General features: G+C 36.1%; 1 protein-coding gene across 1 annotated transcript in view; it reads right to left on the bottom strand.

Annotated features, from left to right (window-relative positions):
- LOC145293096 (lysosomal alpha-mannosidase-like) overlaps positions 1 to 18547 on the bottom strand; it is a 348385-nt gene that overhangs the window by 88339 nt on the left and 241499 nt on the right. Inside the window, exons 12-14 of the mRNA XM_080139469.1 lie at positions 15818 to 15887; positions 9417 to 9530; positions 6809 to 6928 (exon numbers count right to left, since the gene is read on the bottom strand). Of these exons, the coding sequence (XP_079995595.1) occupies positions 6809 to 6928; positions 9417 to 9530; positions 15818 to 15887 (304 nt within the window). The remainder of the gene's footprint in view (positions 1 to 6808; positions 6929 to 9416; positions 9531 to 15817; positions 15888 to 18547) is intronic.

Below are 18547 nucleotides of genomic sequence, written 5' to 3'. Positions count from 1 at the left end.
GTAGGTTTTACTTTGGAAGGACCTTTGTATGACAAAGTTTACTTCAGACACATATGCTCAACCATCGTTCATTGTTGACAAAAGGGCACTAAGAATGGTGGTTATTATATAGAAAAATAAACTCTGGAACAGAAAAGGTCGCTCGTTTTAATGGTACCACTCTTGTCTTTGTAAGTCTTTAGCTTTTTTAGTTAAAAAGCTAGAAGGCTTTACTTTTGTAATTACAATCATAGGGATTGTTACTCCTACACTGATGACTGCGTACGAATAAAACACTAGTGTCTGTAAGTAAAAAAAAAATTGTATTTAAATACATCAAGCCCATTTACAAATATATAGAGAGAGAGATATATAGATATATATCGCCGGGTTCGAATCTATTGACTGGTGTTGATCGTGAAACTCTGCACTGATGATTCTCGAAAGGATGAAATACTAGTGTCTGTAGATATTTAATAATTATTGTAGTAAATAATTATGTCAGCCCCTTTAAGAAACTCCTTTCTTATCGTTGAGCACTTTCAGTTGAACTGTCGGTCAATATAGCTCTTATGTGCAGATGACAGACGTTAAAAAGCATTTAAAAAAAAATAGATGTTCAAATTCAACAGCATTTCTCACAGTTAACGATAGCCGAATGGATAAGGGTCTGCTAATGAAGCCAGGGATTGGTTCTGTCGCCAGATTCGAATCTATTGACTGGTGTTAATTGTGACACCCTGCACTGATGATTACCGAAAGGATGAAACAATAGTGTCTGTAAGTATTTAACAATTATTATAGTAAATAATATATATATATATATATATATATATATATATAATCAGATTCCATTTTCTGTAGGCTGTTTTTGAACCCAGTAAACGACAGGTACTTTTGCTAGTAATATATATATATATATATATATATATATATATATATATATATATATATATATAAATTAGGCACCGCCCAAACTGGGGGGACAGGTTAGTACTTTTTGACGGACCGTCTTTTTAAAAATCTACCAAAAATCAGGTAATTATCCGATCAACACGAAATTTTCAGCGATTATTAAGAGAAGAATGAACTTTATAACAGTGTACTTATTTTTCATAAAGGATATTTATATATACAAATTTTTTTGCTTACAACCCCCCCCTTGTTTTGAAGTGGGAACAAATATGCTTAAAATAATCATCTGAAACTGAACACAACATATTGTGTTGTTGTAAGGGACAGAATTATAGATTTAAAAAAAAAATTGTTTGCATACCTTATTTTGACGTCTGAATATCAGAACTTCGATTGTGTTTAATTATCCCGCTTTTGAGTTTTGAAGTGTGAAATTCGGTGAATATGTTAAGTAAAATAATTAATTTAAGTTAAGCAAAACAAAAAAAAACTTTTTTTAATATTTATACGAAAAAAGCCATTTTAAAATCTTTGATAAATAAATTAACAATTTTTTTTTTTTTAGCGAGCCGAATAATGCATGACCATTATTAAACAGGGCATGCTTTGAAGAATCAATACAAAAAAAAAATTCGATAAATATTGTGTCCTTTGTGTTAAAAATAGCATCATTTTTTTCGATCCCATTTGAAAACGTTTGCCGCCTTTCGACTACGGTGGACCAAACGCGCTGAAATAATTTTTTTTTTATTCTGCTTTAAATTGCCTCCACCCCCATTTTGGGGAGCCTGGCCCCCACACACATACACATTAAAAACCAAACTCATACAAATGGTCACCCATCTGGTACTGGCCAGCCTCAGCTTAATAATACATTGAAATTTTCGTCACTGAAAAATAAGTTTTTTTGGCCTGTTTGGTCTTCCATAGTTTGCTTTTTATCAAATGCAAACGTAAACAGTGTCGATCTAGACTCTAGATCGACGCGAAATAACTGGTTACCTATATGAATAAGTGGAATTATTTGAAATCCAGGTACTTATATTATAATATTTTTGCATATTCTCTTAGAAAATCATCCTAAATCTTAGTTAGACAATAAATAAATAAATTAATTATTTCAAAAACCTTTTTTTTTTTTAAATATTTATGTAAATGTTAAAAAACAAACAAACGCCCTTCCATAAACCTCGAAAGCCGTTCTTAATATGGGGAGGTTGTTCATTTCCGAAAACCGTTTTATCATGGGGAAGTTAGGGTGTTTATAATATGCTGGGGCGAGTCGTAAAATTAACGAAGTTGCTATCTATTATTTATTGCAAAAATTGCTTGAAATTTATTTATTTATTTGACAAAAAAAATTACATTTTGGTACTTCTTGGGCGTTGAGTTCCATGGCGACCAGTAAAAAAAAAAAATAATAGTCGTTCCCTTAGTCTCCCACCCCACCCCGCACGTAACATATTTTATTTACTGACGTTGCCGTAACTAAACGATTATTTGTCACATTTACAAACATTTATTTATTTATTTTGAAAAAAGTTTTACTTTTTATGAATATTAAAAGAAAAATGGGTACTCATGCAGAGAGTGATCCATGCTGAAATAATAACGTTATTATTTAAAAAGCCATTCTTAACATGGGGAGGGGAGGGTGTTTTGTACCTATTCTGTACTTTAACCTTGCAATTGAATAAAAAAAACACGATTTAAAAAATAGCGCGGATCACTCTCTGCGTTAGCACCGAAAAATGTTACTAAACATTTATTAATAATTTCTCACTTATGATAATAATTGGAATTTTACAAAATAAACAGTTCAAATAATTAGAATTTAAAAACAAAAAAAACAGTCCACATGATTAGAATAGTTCCACGTGGTTAGTTAACCCTGTAAAATTCTGTGATTTGTTTCACAATATTTGTAAAAGCATTTGTCTGTGACATATCGCATATTTTAGGGTTAGGGTAATTTTCTGCCTTGACACCGCCTACGTCAAACGGCCTCTCCCCGAACTCAGAACGAGGCCACGTCGGGACCATTTCCGTAAAGGATAACCCCCTTTTTTTTTAATAGTATTTTCGGGTGAGTATGCCGACAACAAATATCAGTTAAAATTGGCAAATGGCCCCCCCCTCCAAAAGTGGTGTTTATTCCGGAAGCTGTTCTTAAGATGAGGAGGTTGGGGGGGGGGGTGATTATAAGGTGGACCTAATCTAAAAAAAAACAAAAAAACAAAAAAAAAACAAGTTTTTTATGCGCACATAAGCAACTATTTTTTATTAACTTTTTTTTTTTTACTTTTTTTATTTAAAAATTAGTAAATTTCAATGAATAGAATAATAAATCATTTATCATTAATGTGTTTTTGGTTTTGTGTTAAATGAAACTTTTTTTTTTCATTACAACAATTATGAACCAATTTAAATCTTCCGGCATGCGTTTAAGGGTTACGAAATTATCAATAAATCGTTTAGTTACTAAGCCAACGTCAGTAAATAAAAAAAAATGTTACGTGCGCATGCATTAGCCTTGACTGGGGGGGGGCTCAGGGAGCGACCATTAAATAATTATGTTGGTCGCCATGGAACTCAACGCCCAAGGAATACCTAAAGTGGCACTTATGCACTTATGTTATCGTTATCTTAAAATAGTATTTTCCTGTTAAATTCAAATTTTATAATATGTTTTTCTTTTATTAATTTGTTAAGTGAAAGTACAGATAACCCGGTCGGTTTCTAATGCGAGGAAAATCTAGCCCCTCCCCCCTTCAAAAAAAAGGGGTACTCTGGATAATAACAAAACATTAAAATTGCCTCAGTCTCGAAAGATTTCTTCTCTACTGAACGAGGAAAAAATCGGCGAAGTGTAGTTCACCTTCTGTTTCTCTCCCCCTCTCTCTTCCTCTCTTAATATCTCTCTTTATCCATCTCTCCCTTTCCCTCTCTCAATCTATCTTTCTCTCTATATCACCCTCTCCATCTCTCTTTGAGCCCCTTTCTCTCTCTAACTCCCTCTATCTCTCTCCTTTCCTCTGTCTCACCCCTCTCTGTTTCTAACTCTCCCCCTCTCTCTGTTTATCTATCAATCCCTTTATCTCTCTATCTCCTTCTCTTTCTCTATTTTCCTCTCACTGTCTCTTTTCTATCTATATATCTTCCTCTCTATCTGTCCATCTCTAATCCCTCATCCTATTTTAGTCTCCTAAATTAATTACAGTGAATAAGGCATTGTCAAAATATGGATAAATCCTATTTTAGTCACCTAATTTACTGACTGTGAGAATAGAAGTTATTTGGAAATTACTGCTACCTTAAACAGCACCAGAAGAAACTGGTAAAACCTTTCTAATTAAATTGATTTTGGCAGCCATTTGGTAACAAAATGACACAGCCTTAGCCCTTGCTGCATGAGGAATACCTGCGACCTTGCTGCCAAGTAGAAGAATTATTTATTCTACTTTAAAATATTCAATTTTTCAAAAATCTCATATTCGACATCTCCAAAACATCCAATATGGGGAAAAATATTGCAGAAATGCAAACTTATTGTTTAGGATGAATGCACAATGGTACGCAAAAAATCACTTGAGGTTCTTGGTCGATCCTTGCAAGATTTGCGTGGCAATGTCAGACCATTTGGGAATGCAGTAATATTGCTTGCAGGAGATTTCAGACAAATGTTACCCGTTATTCTTCAATCAACACCAGCAGATGAAATAAATGCTTGCCTCAAATACTCTACTTTTTTGTTCCATGTGAAGACATTAAACTTAACTCAAAATATGCATGTACAGTTGCAGACTGTTCGATCCACACAAAAACTTTTGCATCACTTGTGGGAAATTGGATATGAAAAAGTGCCAGCTGATCAGAGTTAAGGGCAAAATTCTTTGACTTTTAACTTCTGTAATTTCTGTTTATTTCATCAAAATAATAGTTAGTTTAAAAGATTTTTGCAGATATTCAAATTATAAGAATTCCATTTGACTGAGTGAATGAGCTATTCTTGCAGGTCAATACAAAGATACCCATGAACTTAACGCTATTATTCAATGTAAAATTCCAAGTGAGGTAGTCAAATACAAATCCATCGACACTGTTGTGAAAGCAGATAAAGTGGTTAATTATCCAACAGTTATATTTGCCAGGGATTCCACCGCATGTATTGCAACTGAAATTTGGTGTACTAATTATCATGTGGTGAAATATAAACCAATCCAAGCTTTGCAATGGCACATAGCTTGCAGTAAAAAAAAATTAACAAACAATATCATAGAAACAACAATCTTAACAGGACCTTTCACAGATGAATATATCTTCATTCCATGCATTCCTATGATTCCACCGGATACATCATTACACTTTAGCAAATCGCACTTTCCAATTTTATTGTCATTTGCAATAACCATCAACAAAGCACAGGGAACAATCTTTACAATTTTGGGCCTTCCAGTTACACACTGACTGTTTTTTCACATGGACAATTTATGTTACATATTCAAGAGTCACCAAACCGGAAAATCTCTATATCAGCTAAGAAAATGGAACAACAAAAACTGTACCCATGCAAAATGGAAATTTAAACCTATGAGAAACATGCTTTTTCTCATTTTGGAACTTTTTCCATTGCGCCAATTTGAGCCACAGCAACGCGTGGCAGGGTACAGCTAGTATATATATATATATATATATATATATATATATACTAGCAAAAGTACCCGTCGTTGACTGGGTTCAAAAACAGCCTACAGAAAATGGACTCTGATTTATGAAAGTATGATAGGTTATGAAAAGGGAGGGTTGTAAAGAGATAGCTTCGAATTTGGGGGTATCAAAACCAAAGCAAAATATGATGAAAGTAAAAATAAAATAGATAACCCCATAATTTATTATACCATACCTGTTCACACTGAAACACTTATCATAATATTCTGTGGATCTATATTAAAAAACCTTGTTAAACTTTGTGACATATTTCCATTCTATGGAGGTCAGGTGCGAACGAACACCCCATAATTTTATTATACCATATTTCTTCAAACTGAAACATAATATACTTACGCAGATAGATATGAAAAGTCTTTATTAAAGTTTGTGCCTATTTCCATTCTATGGAGGTCAGGCGCGAACGCATACCCCCCACAATTTTATTATACCATCCCTATTTAAGTTAAAACATACTTATCAAAGTGTTCTTATATACATCTATATCAAAAACACTTGTAAACGTTTTTTTTTAATTTTTAAATTTTTTATTTCCATACTTTGTGGACCAGGCGCAAATGCAGACCCCACAATTTTAATGAACCACCGTTCTGACAGATCAAACATACTCATTCCCGTGTCTTGATACATCTTCTATCATTATATGTAATCAGTTTTTTAAAATAGTCAACCATATAGGAGCCTATTCGTGCCCAGACACACACACACACACACACACACACACACACTCATAGATTTATATTATAGATGTAAACTTTATTAAACATTCCAAAGTTACATAATTCACATTCCAATTGTTTTAAAATCTCTTAATATTTAGCTATAGAGTTCCTGTATTTTGTTATTTTTTGTTTTTTAATTTTGTATTACGTCAAAAAGAAAAATCCATTTAATATGTGCATATATTTTCATAAAGATAAAAGAACACTTGAGATGATCTCTAGAGTTTAGTTTTACTAATAGTTTAAAATCAAGAAGTATTAATCATTAGTACCAGCAATAGACAATTGAATTTAATCTAAAACAAACAAACAAAAAAATATATATTAAATATTAAAAGAATGGTTTTTGACACGGTTTTTCCACTGGTGATTCCAATACCCCAAAAGTTTCGATTTTACAGATTTCTGATTCCGATTAATTATCCCAGCACTATTACATATATCTATTGAGAGGTTTTACTTACCTGTACAGGTACTTTTTGATTCTGTGCATTCAATACTTTTAAGGCAGTTGTTGGAGCAACTGGGAGCCGTATCCAGTGAGAAGCGTTATGGGCCAATGGGTTGTATAAGGTAACCAAAAACTGTAATGAAACAAAACCAAAACAAACTCATAAACAAAATGGCTTCTCTTGTTTTCTTAGCGAACAGGAAACAAGGACTTTTAGTCTATACTTTGTTTGATTTCACTCTAAGAATTATTTAATTAAATAAAACAGATTAAGAATATAGTTTTGTAAACGTTATGTAATAATTCCTATTTATAAAGAAACGTATATTAATTATGCAGCAGAATCATGATCTGTTATATAGCCGTGTATATAACGTGTGGTCGCAGCCGTGAGCCCACCCAGTATAAATCTGACATTCCTACCAAGAGCAACCCTAGCACTGGTGTAAACTGTTACAGATATGGCCACAAAAGTCGCATAGCAAGAGACTGACGGAGATTTAGAACTCATTGCTATTGATGTGGCAAGGTTGAACAAAGGGACGAGGCATCAGCCCCACAAAGAACATGCGAAGAATGTCAATCTATAGATCCAATGACAATCCACTGAGAAAAAGGAAAAATGGAGGTGGGCAATGATTGACAACGGTTGGGGATGAACATTACACACTACAATGCTTAGCGTTTCTTAACTATTACAGATTGTGGCCCATCACGGTTTTCAGTGATGGAGGCAGTTGGCATGGATGGACTCAGCAAGTGTCGTTCATGAACTGAAAGTGATATTTTGTGAAGTTGGCCTACCATAGGAACTACTCATAGATAATGACACAGCCTTCTGCAGCCAAAAATTCAGAACATTCACAGACAAATGAGGTGTGAACCTAAGATTTTGTTTCATATGCCCCAGCTGGGAATAACATAGCTAAACAGTGCAACCATACTGTGAAATGAATTGCAGCTAGGATATGCTGTTCCATACAAGAGGTTGGCTACTGGTACAATGTGACTCCAAAAGACAATGACGCCTATTTGACCACACAAGCCAATGCCATTTACAGTTATGAGATCTGGAAGTTGATGTTATGCCACCATCAGCAGGTCCTGAGCACAGTCCCTACCAGGTTGGAAACTGCGTTGGGTGAAGGCGCTGGAGAATTGCTGTATGATGAAATTTGGTCAGGGTCATGTAATCGAGGTAATAAGTCCACAGTCCATCCTGGTAGATAGGATGCTCCAACATGTGAAGGACCTGTGCCTCCGTTACAGTGTCCTCTCGTCAGAAGATTCTGACAGTATAACAGAGAATGGTTCAGTGAGTTTAGTATGCAACAACAATGAAACAGAGCCGGACGATTTTCACAAGGCAGAAATGGAAGCATATGCTCCCAAGGAAGCCCACAGTTCTGAAGAAGCCCCACTTCTGTGAAGGAGTACCCAAGAGAAATGACAGCCACCAGCATGTCACCTATTTGATCATGAGATCAGAGAGGGGTGTAATAACGATGTGGAGAACCACAGCAATAAGCACCCAAAGTTGGTGTGTACCCTTTGTAGAGAAGCACTGGCACTCAAACCTGGAACCCGTCCAATATGAAAAATAAGATAAATGCAAATTTAGGCGCTATCATGGGTCAAGATGGCAGTATAAAAAGACGTTTATTTTGTTTCTTGGCTGTTACAGGATCGCATGCATGTGAAGTTGCTGTTAGTTAGGAAGAGGGCGAAAAGAAAAATATGACGGATGGTCGGGAATAAGCGAACAAGTGCTCGAAAAGAAAAAGCCGCTTAAGTACAATGCTGAGGGTTAAGAAAAGTTCCGAGTATTTTTTCTTATTTCTTTGCTTTGAGAATAAGCAAATATTTCATTGAACACAACTCTGATGTTGAATGAATTTACGTGACTAAAATAGCAGGAGCTGCTAAAAACAGCCTATCATGCCTTGACAGAGTACAAAATAGACTTCGCGGCTTAGTGGGGGATGCCCTTTTCTCTACCTTGCAACCTCTCTCCCACAGAAGAGACGTTGCGTGCCTATCCTTGTTTTATCGTTATTTCCATGGCAGGTGCTCGTCTGAACTCCAATCTCTGGTCCCCCCTCGCCAATCTTTCACGAAAAACACCCGTCTAGCCGAATCCACTGTGAAAAATTTCCCCCACTCTTTATCTGTGCCTAGATCAAAACGTGGATTCCATGAACAAAGCTTCTTTCTTAGAACTGCACACCTGTGGAACTCTGTTCCGTCTGCCTGCTTCCTACCGGACTACAACTTGGATGTCTTCAAGTCCAATGTTAACAAATTCCTAATGAACCGCCCCCTTAAGTAAACACTTCATCAAATCTCCACACTAACGTAAAGTACTTGCAATAACCCTTATCCCTGAGTGGCTTCCGGGCCTTGATAAGTGGTGATCACTGTGTAAAAAAAAAAAAAAAAAAGGATTAAATAAAAAACAAACTATAAACAATCTTTCACATTTCTGGTTTCATACTAATAACTTTGCTATTAACAATAGCAATAATTGTATATATCAAGTATTGGTTTAAAGTCGAGCTAGATAATTTGTCATCACAAAGTATCAAAATGATTGGTAGGACCCATTTTTTGAATTGACTTACCTCTTCAGATGTTTCTGTGGTTGGGCAGAAACTAATGTTGAGTAGATTACAAACATAATGTTTAAGGTTTCCCCTGGCAGGCAACCACGTCCTGTAGGCATCAGCCATCACCGACTGTAAAAAATATATTAGAAACATTAAAAAAAAGAAATAATTGTAGTGAAATATCCCATCTGTTTATTACAAGATTTTGCTAATTGTTCAATTTAAGGTCTTGCTAATTGTTCAATTAAAGGTCTTGCTAATTGTTTAAGATCTGCAGAATTAAACCAATATTTTTGTTCACCAAATTGTTGGCAAAATAAGATAAGAAATTCACAAGAATTATAAACAATCAGTGGGAATTTAATCTCCACACGACTACTATGTGGTAATGACTAGGGCTATGACAACAGCATATTCTTTTCATTGTTTTGATTCTCGAGTGTGCATCCATTGATATCATATGCTTTTATATAGAGTGATGTGGTTCTGGGTTGATTAACTGTGCCTAACAGTGTCGAATATATACTCGAGAGTCAAAAGAATGATAATATGTTGTTTTCATAGCCCTAGTTATTAATGACTTATCAAATAAAATCTGTATATTATTCTGCTTGTTCCTTTCTTATTCCGTATGTTCCTCTTTGAAAAAGGCCAAATACAGTTTTTGAAGGACAAACTTAAAAAAAAACAAAAAAAAAAAACAGGACAAATTTGCGAAATTTATCTTTAAAATGGCCAATCTGGCAACCCTGGACAAGAACATGAAAGTGACCTTTTTTAGATGTAGCTTCATTTTCGAATATATGTATAATATTCTGCTTCTTACTTCCTTACTTAATCCATACCTTATGCCGTGGAAAAGGTCAAATGCAATTTTTTAAAGACAAAACTTTAAAAAAATGTGAAAATCGCAAAATTTGGCTAAAAAAGGCCAATCTGGCAACACTGAATGAAAATATGAATGATCCCCCTTTGATGTAACCTCGTTTTCGAATATCATTATAATAATATATGATTATTGTTGTAATAGCGTGAGAAAGAAACTCGTAGCAATCCTGATGTGCAGTGGTTCTTTCTAACTTAAATAGGCGAAAATAAATCATGAAAGTTTTGTTTTAGAATAATTTTGCAATAAAGTGCTTGAAAGGGAAGCTAAAAAAAAGGCAAGACATATCTGATTAAAAATAGCTCAGTGCTTTCATATTTTTGATGTTTGCTCCCAGCGATTGCTGTGTTTTATTTTTTTCTAGTAAATAATAAAGTTAACTTTTATGTGAGAAATGTAGTTTTGAGTATTATAGTTTATAATCTATTACCTAATGTAAAATTATTTATAATTAAATGTTTTTTTCATCAAGGTTTTGTTATTGGATTTTCTGCCTCCCAAAATAATTTTTTGCGCTATCCAGAAAAATATCAGCTTTATTAAAACATATGTAAAATGGAGTTACAAGTCTCTTGAGTCCGAGACCAGTGTTCCACTTTTTTCTGACTCATTTCATCGGTTGTCTCCATTCTCTACATGCCCCCCCCTTATGACCGCAATATCGGTGTTTTGTGGTCACTTGTCAGAAAAGTTCTGCGTATTTGTGAGTTGGTCATGTTATCCTCATGCTGCATTATGGGATTGGAATCGTTAGTTTGTGTCTAATCGGGTCTTGGTTCTCCACCTCCATATCTGTCTCATGTGTCATCTGCCATCACTACGTCATCCATCTTTTTCACATCCATCATCTGGATTTTCAGGAGGAAATGACGATTGCGTAGTGTGATCCAGCCAATTCCATCCAACTGTATCTGGTATTGTCTATTACTCATGGTCTTGACAACTCTCCCCATTTTTGTGCATCCTCATGGATATGGTTTCTGTTGATTCTACACCTGAACGGATTCGCAACCTGAAGCTGTTGGAGTGGACGGCTGTGCATGTTGTACTGTTTTTTGTTTAGCACATGCCTTTTTGCTATCGCCTTTTCTCTTAATTCTTTGATTTCTGTCCAACGTTGTGAATCTGGTGCTTCTTGTTAAGTATAAGGAGGTGATCCCATATTGTTTGACCATATAATATTTTATCTGGTGATAATCTGAGGTGATAGTGGGGTGTGTTTCTATGTGCCATCATCCTCCATTCTGCCCGATCGTAACGTCAGTGGCCATAGCGATTAATCAATCAATGCAGTCCATGATCATTGTTTTGTTCGTTTTTACGGCTAATTTGGCTCGTCCATTACTTTGGAGATAACGTGCAGATGATATATGTCTCTTTATGCTCCAGACTCCCAAGAGTCTCCAATGAGTTGAATGGTGGCCATCCATTGGATGATATCTCTGGTGCACCATATGTGCAGAACCAACTCCTCAATGCATCAGATACTGCTGCAGCCTTCCCTGATGGTAGCAGGACAACCACAATCCAGCTGGTGTATTAGTCCACATATACCATGTAACTCTTCCCATGCATATCCCAGTAGGTCTGTGACGGTCTTTTGGAATGAGAATTTTGGGTTTGAGGGTGGCATTAGTGGTTCTCTCAGTTGGGACGGGGCGATCGAATTGCATTTTTAACATTGTGCCCTTGTTTATTGGACACTGACGTTTAGACTGGGCCAAAGTAATCATTGTCTAGTGTTAACCAACGTTCTATTCACTCCTTGATGGGTGAAGTGCAGTGCATCTAGTACTTCAGCCCTAAGTTACTTTGGCATCAGAATTTTATCCCCTTTTATGGGTACACTTTCCAGACAATATAGTTGGTCTGTCATCAACCAGAATTGCTGGACTTTCGGTGGCAGTTTGTGTTGTGACTTCAGGAACCCATCTCATATATATATCGCTATCATTTGACATTCCTCGTCAGTGCTCGCAGCTGCCACGATTCTATCCTAGGTTATAGCTTGAAACTTGGGGTCATGCGCATATGCAGCTGTGATTGATGCTTGGATGGCCTCCTCAATCTGCTAAGTAATATCGGTGTTCTTTACTCTGCTATGTCTTGACGGTGCTTGGTATTGGGAGGTACAGTCTGATGTGACACTAAATTTCCAGGAACATGCTTAATCCAGAACCTGTACATTAACAACCACTCTTTGAAAAAAACAAAAAACAAGCAAGGGTTTTTTATGTTTTCCAGGACCTGGTCTGAGAATATTTTTACCAGTGGCTGGTGGTCTACTGTAACCAATAAATCTGGGTACCCCCAAAACGAACATCCTACAAGACTCCAATCTGTATATCAATGTCAGAATTTCTCTCTCTATGAGGAAGTAGCAAGATTCTGCATCCTTTGTAAAACAGGATCCGGCTAACATTATTTTCCAGTGGTCTTTACCAGAGTTAGGCCCTAATTCCATTGAACACTGGCAGTGTTTTTGAAACAGAAAATACCTGATACCAACCTTACTATACTTCATTGAAATGCAAGTTGCCCTGTTCATCTCGAATGTTTTGATCCCATCTTGATTTTCCGAACAATGTTTTTTTTTTTTTGACTCTTTAAAAAGTTTGTTTAGGATAGCATCCCAATAGAATTTGCAGTCCTTTGTGCTCAACAATTCCTGCAATGGGGGCATGATATCGGCCTGCGAAAATGCATACAATACCTGGTTAACAAATCCAAACCATGATCTGATGCCAGTGATGCTCGTCAGCGTCTGGAAGTTGAGAATGGCTTCAGTCATTTTTTTTAGTTGTTTTTATGTCATCAACAGTTATTAAAACGCTGACAAACTCGACTTCATCGCCTGCAAATTGAAACTAATCAGGGTTGAAGCTGATTCCATTTTTGCCGCAATGAGTGATATAGTCCATTATGTGCCAGAAAGCAGATTCTATAGTTTTTCCCCAGAGAAGTGTATTTTCGATGCAACATGTATTTTGAGGCATGTTTACCATAATATCGAACTGGTGGGTGTACCTGTCCTCAGAGACATGGAAACTTTGGGGTGATCTAAGGTACCAATAACGGCCTCACTCTTCTGAATGTGGTTGCGACTTAGGCTGTTGGGGAGAGCAGTAAACTGTGATATCTATTCCATGCATCTAGAACTATTTTTTTTGGTTCGGGTGGACACAATAGACACTTAGTTGAATGGGGATGACGTGTTATGAGTTTCCCTCATTGTTGTGGTATTCCATTTTTGTAGGTCCACCATCCTTCTTAGTGATTTATCCTTCTTTGATGCGACCACCATCCTTGAACACCAGACCGTAAGCATACCTGCAGGTACTGGCTTGATGATGCCCAATGCAACATCCCTATCTAAATCCTCCTTCAACTTCCTTTTCCAATGATGAAGGATAGGAATGCATGTGTGCAGAGCTGATAGTTTTGCTTCTGGAGTGAACGTTAGATCTCCCTCACATCACTTGTAATGGTTGATGGGGACAGGTATTGAATGCACTTGATTTGAAGTGCTCCCATAAGCATTGTTCCAAATGTTCCTGTTTATTTCCAATAGGCGTGAACAGGATCCTAGTAAATTTGTTTTGGAGCATTTCTCTTTGGGGACATCCACATGGTGCTATCCCATTATTTGAGGATGGCATATCAGCATGAGATATCTGATGTGGGAAATCATGAGGGATTAACTGTAAGTCTTTCAGTGCCGACTTGTATAAATAAAATCCCGATACGCGTAAATATTATTCCCTTAATGTGTACTAGGTCATTCATGATTCCACGTATCCTGTGGGTAGTTGGTATTAGCATATCGCTGCTGCATCCTATATTTCCAGTATTTCAGAACCACGTGAACATGTTTGTGCACCAGTATCCTCAACGGCCTGGATATGGTGTATTTGACAGCAAATACTCTTATCCAAGGCGCACCCAAATTCGGCATGGGATTCCGGTATCAAAGACACATTGATTTTTATGGAGAATGGCGGTTTGAGGGAGGGCTATTTTTTAATCTATCCCTGCTCCATGAAAGATGTGCTATTGCTAATTTCTGTTTTCGCTCACAAAACGCTGGTCTTCCTCTTCCTCTGCCCCTAGGACTAAACAGAACCATAACTTGGCCGGATAGCAACAAAACTGATTTTATTGATTGTCAAAGACGTATTCCCGACTTGTATGGATAACACCTACTCAACGTATGCGAAAGTGTGAATATTAACCGCTCAGCAATTATTCCATTAAAAATCAAAGTTTCTTTATACTGATTTATTATTTCTTTAGAAAGGAAAAGGTTGCTTATTTAGCTCATTAAAAAATACAGAAAATTCTTTTTGATGCACGTACTCGTAACGGAACACAGATGTCATATTCCAAAATTCACGTAAATTGATTAAGTAGTTGTTTTTTTTTAACCAAGAAAATCGAATTTTATTACGAGGAGATACATTGGAATTTGATAGTCCATGTTGAATAGACAAGAAACAGAGACAACTCAATTCGAACTATCGAGATCAAAAGCAGCCTTATAATGGATATAGTGGGCATTAAAATTAGTAAGGATAGTATATTTTTATTTTCTTATTTAAAATATATATTTGATCACTTTATGTGATTTTTGAATTTGACATTTTCGTTCAGTGACGAGTACATAGAAACTTTCTTTGTAGTTTTTTAAATAATTGTCATAAGAATCTCGAAGGGTTTGTTGACAAATTTAAGGACGAATAATAAATATGGACACATAGGGAGATTTGATTTTGCAATTAATCGAAAAAGAAAAATAATTTAAAGAAACTCAAAATTTTTATAATGATTTTTACACTTCCTTACTCATTGTAGAACTTTAGAGATTTTGCCGGTGTGTGTGTTTGTTCGTGCGCGTGTGTATGTGTGTTCGTGTGTGTGCATGGGTGTGCCGGTGTGAGTATGTGTGTGTGTGCGTGTGTGTGTGTACGTGTGTGTGTGTGTGCGTGTGTGCGTGTGTGTGCGTGCGTGCGTGCGTGTGCACGCGCGTGTGTGTTTGTTCATGCATATGTGTGCGTGTGTATGTGTTCGTGTGTGTGCGTGAATGTGCGTGCGTGTTTGAGTGCGCGCGTGTGTTTGTGTGTGTGTGTGTGTGTGTGTGTGTGTGTGTGTGTGTGTGTGTGTGTGTGTGTGGTGTTTGATATTTCAGATAAGAGAGTACACTAAAAGACAAAATTGTTTGTAAATTTGAAGGTTCGACAGAGCATGAAGCAATTTGATGTAAGGCGATAAAAAAAAAAAAAAAGATGATTATCACAAAGACAGAAAATATCTACTGATTGTAGTTTTGAAAAGACGAACGTTATAGGTAGGAGGAAAACAGTCAGCAGGAAGGGAGTTCCACGAGTCTTCATTGGAAACAAACTAAGTAAAAACTTATATATAGACACACACATATATAATTCGATCTTAGCGCTGTTGTTATAAACCATGAAGTGTCCCTCAATAAAATAACACAATGAGTGGAAAAAAAAGTCGTGATTTCTTCTTTTACCTGGCAACTTTCGATTCCAGAATACAATCTCTTTCGATAATCGTTATCAACTTGTTGCTTGGCCGTTCCTCTGTAATAGAGAAATACATTTGTAATAAACTAGCTGTATATACCCAGCGTTGCGAGGTAAAAAAAAATAAACAAACAAAAAAATAGAAAAAGAAAAAGGCATATTTCCGGGCGGAGGTTTTAGTCACATAATATAAAGATACACCAAATATCCTAAGTTATTACGATTTTCCTGAAAGTTGATCATATTTTGAATTTTTGGGAGCATAAAACATAGTCATCTTCATCTCTGAAATTCAAAAAGAGAAATAAAATCTGATAGTTTAAAGGGAAATAACTCATAGGTTAAATGAGAGCATACTTCCATTTTTAAATGCAGCTGATGTTGGTTAAACATAATTTAAAAATAAATAAGCTAAAATGAAAACAAAGATGGCGCCATGGTGCTCTTACCTTTGGCGTCCCTAGAATCGGTCCAAAACTCGAAAGAATAAGCATACTGACAGAAATCCACTCAATAAATATCACGACGATATTTGTTGGGTCAGTATTTTTAAAAATTTTTATTGAGTTTTTGACCGATTCTTAGGACTCTTAAGACAAGAGCATCATGACGCCATTTTTGTTTTCGTTTTAACTTAAGCGCTTATCACAATTTGTTTTTCACACTTAAACACATTTTGAAATAAGTTAAACAAAATCTTATCTAGGTAGGTAGAAGAGTAACTTATCTTGCCTTTGGTAACATTTATGTGTTATATATTTGTTTCTTTACCATTTTTTCGTACCTAGGTCTATTGTAAAACAACACCGAAAAATCTTAGGTAATTGCCTCACTTTAATTGACCTAAATCTGATGTACAGTTAATGGCATGTTATATATTTGAAGAATAACTATCTATACTCACATATAAAAGGCACTTTGTCAGTGTGTGTGTGTGTGTGTGTGTGTGTGTGTGTGTGTGTGTGTGTGTGTTCATTGTGAACTACGAAAAGACTTGGCTGATGTTTTTGAAAGTTCACACAAATGTACTTTATGTGCGATTTTGTCCAAAGTTAACACCATTATACAGCCTAAAATCACAAGTGCACTTTAAAAGTTGTATCAGCGCAAGCATAAGGGCTTAGCACATAAAACCAACAGTAGGTTTTTTATAAGACAGTGTGTGTTCAAAATTAATGTTTCTGTTACAAGAAGAGTCCTTTTCTTGTAAGAAAAACATTAGATAAGTAAAAATGAGATTAGGATAGACCGAGATTCGAACCTTGTAAGCAAAGTTCAGAAATAGATTCAGAAATGGAATTTAGCATTGTTCAGTTCAAATAAAATAGTTTAGATATGTTGTAGTAAAAGGAATTTTGATTTGTTCAATTCTTTTTATGAAAACTGAATTAAAATAAGGTCATCTAGAAAATAACGAACAATAGCAAATTAAAAACATATTGAAAAATAAGTTAGGTCGAAAAATAGGTTAGTAAGAATTCTTTGTCCGCAGAAATGGTTTGGGAACATGTGTGAACCACGCATGTTCAGGCCACGTGGGTCGATCACGTTTTCAGACACACGTATGACGTCATGGCAGAAATGAATTCTCAATATAGGAGCTAGAGTCGAAGATGAGTATGACAAAGATGGAATCCAGAGTCGAGTCCGGATCGAATCAGAGGAGGGTCCCCCTTTAGAAGCGAAGGGGAAAGTTTTAAACATGTAGAAACAACTTTGAATTCCTGGATGTGATCATCATTTTGACGAGTCAAATGGAATAAAAGAACATATTTTTTTTAACTGCCGCCTTCGTGTCGTCTTTCTACCAAATTGAAGGTAATGTGAAATCATTTATATGAACATTGTTCCCACTCATCTTTATAATAAACTTTGTGTATAACTCATCTAAGTAATGTTTCCCCCCTCTCCATCTAAGAAATGTGTCCCCCTCTCCATCTAAGTAATGACTGACTGTCCCCTCCAGTGTTAAAGAACTGATCAATCTCTCTCTCCACTGTAATATTCGTTAAAAGAAGGAACATCCACAGAACTGTCAAAGGTATGTCTTCTCTCTTCTCTCTCCCTCTGTAATATCTGTATAAATGTATCTTCCCCTCATCAATATGAATGTCACCATCCGTCTCTCTCTCTAATATGGTCTCCTATGCAACATCTGTTTAGAGCACAATTGAACCTTGATTTTTAAAATTTAATTCAAACGACTACATAAAAATAATTTAATAAAACCAACAGTAGGTTCTCTATGGTACAATATATATTATAATGCGTTGTGGACTAAGTTACTGCGGTTTTGAAGTGACCTGAACAAACTGATATTCGACCATTACTGCCTATGCCACATTCTCCGTGGTCGCTGGCAACAGTTTATCTGCAACAGTACAATTCGTGCTTGCTGTAAGATCTCTCTCCAAAATTTTCTCGTTACCAGGTTCTTTCGTTGGTTTTGGCCACACCCTGGTGGCTTTATCTGTGAAGTCATTGACCCAGCACACAACCTGGCTGGAAGAAATGTTACGATGGCCAAGTGAAAAACCTCACTCAAGACAGTGAATCAGGATGCTGAACTGATTCCGCATCCTTTGCAGAGTCCGTCGATGAAACCACAAATGACTTGCGCTTATAGCAGAAGCAGATCTGGATTACTGTGCCCCGTCAGTTGGTATTTGGGATGTGGTGAACTTGTTGGAAAAAACCGGCCCAACTGATCTAGGCTG

The sequence above is a fragment of the Euprymna scolopes genome, chromosome 14 (assembly GCF_053919585.1).
Source record: "Euprymna scolopes isolate OS-2025 chromosome 14, ASM5391958v1, whole genome shotgun sequence".
NCBI lineage: Eukaryota > Metazoa > Mollusca > Cephalopoda > Sepiida > Sepiolidae > Euprymna > Euprymna scolopes.
The sequence above is the reverse complement of the archived record's forward strand: the minus strand, read 5'-3'. Positions and strand labels throughout refer to the sequence as shown.